The sequence below is a fragment of the Pygoscelis adeliae genome, unplaced genomic scaffold (assembly GCF_000699105.1).
Source record: "Pygoscelis adeliae isolate BGI_AS28 unplaced genomic scaffold, ASM69910v1 Scaffold21, whole genome shotgun sequence".
Taxonomy (NCBI): Eukaryota; Metazoa; Chordata; class Aves; order Sphenisciformes; family Spheniscidae; genus Pygoscelis; species Pygoscelis adeliae.
The window spans coordinates 10,503,453-10,511,170 of NW_008824243.1; the positions used below are offsets into that span (position 1 = coordinate 10,503,453).

Genomic DNA, 7,718 nt, shown 5'->3' on the forward strand with positions numbered 1-7,718 from the left:
CCTTCTGGGGTGCCCGAGCTCAGCGGGGAGCCTTCTGGGGTACCCGAGCTCAGCGGGGAGCCCTCCGGAGGGCCTGAGCTCGGCGGGGAACCTTCTGGGGTGCCCGAGCTCAGCGGGGAGCCCTCCGGAGGGCCTGAGCTCAGCGGGTTGCCCTCAGGACTGGATGTCAGTGGAGAACTATCTGGAACACATGAGATCAGTGGCCTGGTGGACCTAAGTGGCCTTACTTCTGGTATTGATGGAAGTGGTGAGGCCTCGGGCATTACCTTCGTAGATGCCAGTTTGGAGGAAGTGACAACAACCCCCTCAATTACGGAAGCAGAAGCAAAAGAGATTTTGGAAATCAGTGGATTGCCTTCAGGAGGTGAACAATCATCAGGCATGGTATCTGGGAGTTTAGACATCAGTGGTGAGCCTTCTGGGCATGTAGACTTTGGTGGGAGTGTTTCTGGAGTGCTCGAGATGAGCGGATACCCGAGTGGAACGATTGACAGCAGTGGAGAAGTCTCTGGAGTTGATGTCACCAGTGGCCTACTGTCTGGAGAGGAAAGTGGACTCACTTCTGGCTTTCCCACAGTCTCTCTTGTGGATACCACTTTGGTGGAAGTTGTAACACAGACATCAGTTGCACAAGAGGTGGGAGAAGGGCCATCCGGGATGATAGAAATCAGTGGATTTCCTTCTGGAGACAGAGGACTATCTGGAGAAGGGTCTGGAGCTGTGGAGACTAGTGGGTTTCCTTCAGGGACAGGAGACTTCAGTGGAGAGCCATCCAGGATCCCGTACATCAGTGGAGACATTTCTGGAGCCACAGATCTAAGTGGACAATCTTCAGCAGTGACTGATATTAGTGGGGAGGCCTCAGGGCTTCCAGAAGTCACTTTAGTCACTTCTGATTTAGTAAAAGTTGTGACAAGACCAACAGTATCACAGGAACTAGGTGGGGAAACAGCTGTCACATTTCCCTATGGTTTTGGGCCAAGTGGTGAGGCCTCTTCATCAGGTGAACTAAGTGGGGAAACATCCGCTTTGCCAGAAAGTGGTAGAGAAACATCAACAGCTTATGAAATCAGTGGTGAAACATCTGCATTTCCTGAAACTAGTGTAGAAACATCCACAATTCACGAAATCAGTGGGGAGACATCTGCATTTCCCGAATTTAGCATAGAAACATCAACAATTCAAGAAATCAGTGGAGAAACCTCTGCGTTTCCTGAAATTATCATAAAAACATCCACAAGTCAAGAAGCCAGGGGTGAAACATCTGGCTATCCTGAAATTAGCATAGAAACATCCACAGTTCAAGAAGTAAGTGGGGAAACCTCTGCATTTCCTGAAAGTAGCACAGAAACTTCCACAAGTCAAGAAATCAGTGGAGAAACATCTGCATTTCCTGAAATTAGAATAGAAACATCCACCATTCAAGACATCAGTGGGGAAACGTCTGCATTTCCTGAAATTAGAATAGAAACGTTCACAAGTCAGGAGGCCAGGGGTGAAACATCTGGCTATCCCGAAATTAGCATAGAAACATCCACAGTCCACGAAACCAGTGGAGAAACATCTGCCTTTCCTGAAATCAGCATAGAAACTTCAACAGTCCACGAAATCAGTGGAGAAACATCTGCCTTTCCTGAAATTAGCATAGAAACTTCAACAGTCCACGAAATCAGTGGAGAAACATCTGCCTTTCCTGAAATTACCATAGAAACTTCAACAGTCCGTGAAATTAGTGGGGAAAGTTCTGCGTTTCCCGAAATTCGAATAGAAACATCCACAAATCAAGAAGCCAGGGGTGAAACATCTGCCTATCCCGAAATTAGCATAGAAACATCCACAGTCCACGAAACCAGTGGGGAAGCATCTGCATTTCCTGACATCAGCATAGAAACTTCGACGGTCCACGAAATCAGTGGGGAAACGTCTGCCTTTCCTGAAATTAGCATAGAAACTCCGACAGTCCATGAAATCAGTGGGGAAACATCTGCATTTCCCAAAATTAGCATAGAAACTTCGACAGTCCACGAAATCAGTGGGGAGACATCTGCATTTCCTGAAATTAGAATAGAAACATCCGCAAGTCAAGAAGCCCGAGGTGAAACATCTGCATTACCTGAGATTAGCATAGAAACTTCGACGGTCCATGAATTCAGTGGGGAAACATCTGCATTCCCTGAGATTAGCATAGAAACACCAAGAAGTCAAGAAGCCAGGGGTGAAACATCTGCCTTTCCTGAGATTAACATAGAAACATCCACAGTTCAAGAATTAAGTGGAGAAACCTCTGCATTTCCTGAAATTAGAATAGAAACATCCACAAGTCAAGAAGCCCAGGGTGAAACATCTGCGTTTCCTGAGATTAGCATAGAAACATCCACAGTCCATGAAACCAGTGGAGAAGCATCCGCCTTGCCTGCTGCTAACATCGAAACAGCTGCCACATCTTTGGCCAGTGGTGAGCCCTCTGGTGCTCCCGAGGAGAAGGAAATTCCTGACACAACATCTGGAGCTGTTACACACTCGATCGCAGGCGTTTCAGGGGAAACCTCTGTCCCAGACGTTGTAATTAGTACCAGTGCTCCAGATGTTGAACCAACACAGGGACCCAGGAACCCTGAAGAGGCTCAGCTTGAAATAGAGCCCTCCCCTCCCGCAGTGTCAGGACAAAAGACGGAGACAGATGTTGTTCTAAACAATCCCCATCTGCTGGCCACCGCTGCTGCTGCCCTGCCTCAAGTGCCACAAGAAGCAATAGACACATTAGGACCTACTACAGAAGGTACCGTGTCTTCTTCTCGTATGGAAGGGAACGGGCTATGGAAGGGAAGGGGAGGGAGGAGGCATAGCTGTCACATTTTGCTGCTTCTGCAGCAGAGAATATTAACACGGAAGCAGGCTTGAGCAAAATATTACTGTGGTGGGAAGCCATAAACATGTGGGGTTTTCCACAAGTCATGTTCAATAGCTTTTGTCTTAACAAATGGTAGTCTGTGTTTGGGCAGGTAATGCAATTATCCAGCCAGCATAACCACATCCCCAGAAGCCTCCTGGACCTCTCTCCTGCCTGCCCATGGTAATTACATGCCCCTGGGAAGAGCAGCAGAGGACCAGTTCAAGGGAAGCACCAGGAGATGCATATCTGGCTTTCCCCCACTGCACCATAGCAGTAGGCATCGTTCACTCCTCTGAATTGCTGTTCCCGGTGGACACGGCTGCACCCCAGCCGTGATGAGCAGCCCAGTGGAGCTGGCACCTGCCAGGAACATCATGGGGGCATCGTCTGCTTGTGCCCCCCGGGGTACCTGAGTGATCGCTGGGACATAGGTGAGCTCTCCCCTCTGTGCTGCCGGAGGTGGGGGCTCGGAAAAGAGTATTCTGTGAATGGTCATTGAGAGCTGCTGTGACCAGGCTCCTGAGTGTGACATAGCTGGAGAAGGCACTAGGGCATTCACCCCCCTCTGAAATTGCTCTTAGCCAGCGCTATAATCTAGAGAAAACAACAATTTTTTTCTTCTCATGTGGAAACAAGAGCAAAGACGGCTCCACCCGCCAGAGAATTCCACCCTGGCTAGTGGATGCAGCTGAGAAGTTGGATAAGGCAGGCTGCAAGTCTCTCTCCTGTTTTGTTTCTCTTTCCGTGATGTGTTGACTTGCTGCCTATATCCCCGAGTGTTTCATAGCGCTTGCTCTGGAGTGGGAGGCTGGCCATCAGCAGCTTTGCAGTGCCGAGGGGTAAGAGGCAAAGCAAGCCAGCTGGGGGACAAAAATTTCTGCTCTCAGCATCATCTGTGCCGAGTGCAATGTTTGAATTGGGCAAACTGCTCCAGTCCCTTTGGCACAGAGCATGGGTGCCCTCTGGTCTGTGTCTTAACACTGCTCTCTGCAGCTAGAATGGGCTAAATGTGTGAGACGATGCGCAGAGCATCGCTACCTTTTGTCAGCTCTGCTGATAAATGCCCTTCCTTCCCCCCTGCCCTTTTTTTGGTGTTTTAGCACTCTGTCTTTGGGAGGACCCCTTGCTGCCAAGTATAAACAGATACAATATTTAAATCTGAGTAACCATTTCTGGTGAAAACGCTCTGCTAGCTTTCTGACAAGCGTCCCCCGAGCGGTGTTCACATGCCGTGGAGGCATTAGGATGCTGCAATGAGAAGAAAATGAGATGGGACACTGTTGTGCTTGCTGGTGGCTGCTTCTTGGCCAAGGGAGGTGCCCAGTCCCAGTAACAAAGGATGTCGCACGACATCCCCAGCCATGGCTCGGTTTCACTTTGCTGGCTCCTGGGGACAGGCCCCGTTTCAAAACCATCAATGCTTGTGCTGTTGTATGAAGGTCCTACATACGCTCAGTTCTCAGTAGGCCACACATTCCTGTAGGACATGTTGCTTAAGTACAGTACAAAATGTATGTGCAAAGACATTTGCTCAGTTCCTTCTAGCAAGAGTAATATTAATTCCACCCCCTTCCCACATTACCTCCTGAACTGCTTCTTTTTGGTTAATTTACACCACTCAGCATAGGTAGCTCTGGACTCAGTAAGGGTCTGTAAGTGCAGGGCTTTGTGAAGCTCAGCCTGGTTTCTAACATCATTTCCATCCCCAAAGTGTTTCAAATGAGTCACTGCATTTCCCTCTGCGTCACTTCTCTCCCTCTGAGAAAACAGGTAATCACAAACCTTTGTTCAGTCCCGCTCATAACACATTTGAGGTCCTGCCTGTCTCTGCGGAGCAGCTGCACAGCGGATGCTGCAGGAGTGGGTGAGGGCAAGTCAGTGGGGTTGTTCCCACAGCACTGGTCCAGGCTGGCACGGCGTCCAGGGCTTGGCAGGGTGCTGCAGGAGTTTCGCACCCAAAAGCCCTCCTTGCATAGATAATGGGCTCTGCTTTTGGGCTGTGCCCGCTGCCATGTCCAAGCCTGGAGACAAAAACAAGCCAGCAAAGGCAGGGTTGAGGGGAAGGGAGGAAACTAGCCATTCAGGCTCAGTTAAAAAAAAAAAAAAAAAAAAACCACTAAAGAAATATTGGCCCCAAAGTATGGTTTTATTTCACTGCTTTTTCTTTTTATAAATTACCCACAAGATGATTGCCAGATCCTTCGGAGCGTTTGTTAGCCAACATTCTTGTGAAGTATTTTGAAAGAAAACCATGTGTTCACAGCTCATGTGTGAAGAAGCTTGAAAAATGTTCTGAAATTGGAACATGTTGTATATTTGCAAGTCATAGAGATGACGACGTAGCAGCTGGGGTTTCTTAGCAGGTGACAGGGGGAGGTAAGCGACGACTGCATGAAGTTTAATTGTAGACTCTTTATAAACTAGAGATGGGCTTAAGTACACGCGCGTGGCTGGTACTCCCACCAGGGAAGATATTCTAGGGTAAAACTTCTCTTTTTGTTGGTAAGCTTCTTTACTACAGTGTCCCTGTAGGGTTAAATGCAGTCCTAATCAGGGTCTGAAGGAAGCTCATCCAGGTGGCAAGAAAGTGTATTGACCATGAACTTGCAACACCCCTGCAACAAGGTGAACTTCTGCTAGAGAATTAGAGCAAAGTGATGACGGAAGAAGGAAAAAAAAGGAAAAATAATCACAGATCTCCTGTTTTGGGTCATTACTCTTTACAGTGCTCTGGGGATTGAAAACATGGAAAGTCTACAAGGAAGAACCATAGGCTGGAACTCAAAATGCTATTTCCCATGTTGTGGCTGTCTTTTTACCTGAAGCTTCCCGGTCTTGAAATTCAGCTCTTGCGAAAAGATCGGTTCTAATATCTGTGCCTTGTGCTGTGCTCAGAGTTTGTAGGATGTAATGGATGCCTGTTAAGTGCAATTAATTTTGACTAACATTAAAGCACGGGTGAAGCTAGTTCAGCTTACAAAAGGAGCTTAGAGTGAGGAGCAGGGAGGCACGCGGCTGTTGCCCTCTTTTCCTGTCATTGAAGGGTTCCAGTTAGATCCAGCAGTCTTTTTAGCGGGATGATTTAAGAAGAATGATATTTTTCTGCTCTGCTGTAGCCTCTACTTCTCTCTAAAAGCCAGAGCCAGAAGCACAAGACCGAAGATTAACACTTGGAGTGCCAGTGTTTTTTAGTATTTAACCAAATTGAAGGCTACGCACGCACATGTCTTTAGTCAGCAGTTTGATTCCTCTGCGAGGACAGGAACGCCACAAGCTTGAAGAATTGTCCGTAGGCTTGGCTTCTTCATCCAGAGTTTTGCCAACTCAGTGGGTCTTTTTGCTTCTGGTGACATTTGAAGACAAATAATTATTAGCTGAAAAAAGCATGCTGGCGCTTCAGTGAAAGGCTGTGGTTTGGAGCACTCTGACTGGTCAATGACTTTAAAACTTCACTCAAGCTGGGGGAAAAAAGAGAAATGTGCTGATACGGCAGCTATTTATGTAAGTTTTGCTTGTCTCTGGCGAAACGAGTTCATGAAGTCTGCTGCCTATGACCCCGACACAGCTGAAGGTTAGAATCCAAATGAGGAAAGGTCTTGATGGTCTTTCCTCATTCTTCATGCCCTGGAAGTCCAAGGGATAGAGTTTTGTTGGTCCAGAGAAGATCAACCCAGAAGAAAAAAGTCTAGAAAACATTCATCTGATTCATAATATTTCACCTAATGTGGAATGAAGAGTATGCTCTCAGGAAGGAGATGGAGGTACCAGTCCTGGCTGAGAGACAAGCGAAGGCAGACCATTTGTGGCTGACCAGATGATTTGATGTCTCCTGGATACACTGTCTAATTTGCATCAGAAGTTTATTAGCTTAATTAAAACCTTTCTCTGAAGAGGCAACCTACAGTCCTGGACTGGTATTATATACATCTCAGTTTACTTCTACACATAATATTCTGGAGGCAGAGATGTCCAAATGTCCTGAGCTCTCCTTCCACGAGAGTGTTGGACAGATTGAAGGTCCCAGCACATCAACAGGTTCTCCTGGAAACGTGCTGTTCTCTAGATGAATATAGCTTTTTAAGGCTGTAGCAATATCTGCCCCTTCTGCTGCATGGATGCTTTGGTTTAATTATTGTAGATAATTATTTTAATGACTTAATTGCTCATCGTAAGTCACTGACTGGCTCTGTAATGTTTGATGCTAGCATTTTACTTAAAATGTGAGACAACTGTTTTCCCCGACTCCTCCTATTCTTTTCTTGTAGGAGTCATCCTACAATTGCTCCAATGTTTTTCTTCGTTGTTTGAGCTGTCAGATCGGCAGTTCAAACTTCCCAGGAGTCTCTGAAAAGCAAATTTAATTTGTACCTGGATTTTTTTTTTCCTTGGTCTCTAGAAGATAATTATCTAGCTGGACTCTGAGTCCCTGTTTGGATAATTGCGCTTTACAAGGGGGCCTATAAAGAAAGGGTGAGGGGCACGACAGGGACTGTTGGACATCCTGAAAATGCCTTGCCTTTCTGTCTTACCCTTTCCTCTCTGCAGAACAAAAACAGGAGGTTAAATCCTAGGGTATATTTCTAAACCAGTGTCGTGGTTTAACCTCAGCCGGCAACTGAGCACCACACAGCCTCTCGCTCACTCCCCCCGCCCCGGTGGGATGGGGGAGAGAATCAGAAGAATAAAAGTGAGAAAACTCGTGGGTTGAGATAAAAACAGTTTAATAATTGAAATAGAATAAAATCCTAAGAATAAGAATATACGAAGCAAGTGATGCACGATGCAATTGCTCACCACCCGCCGACCGATGCCCAGCCAGCCCCCG

The 7,718-nt window shown here is 47.0% G+C and overlaps 1 protein-coding gene across 1 annotated transcript in view; it reads left to right on the forward strand.

Moving 5' to 3' along the window:
* Positions 1-7,718, forward strand: part of ACAN (aggrecan) — a 30,117-nt gene that overhangs the window by 10,148 nt on the left and 12,251 nt on the right. The window contains exons 13-15 of the mRNA XM_009335234.1: positions 131-1,240; positions 1,301-1,723; positions 1,949-2,779. Coding sequence (XP_009333509.1) covers positions 131-1,240; positions 1,301-1,723; positions 1,949-2,779 — 2,364 coding nt within the window. The remainder of the gene's footprint in view (positions 1-130; positions 1,241-1,300; positions 1,724-1,948; positions 2,780-7,718) is intronic.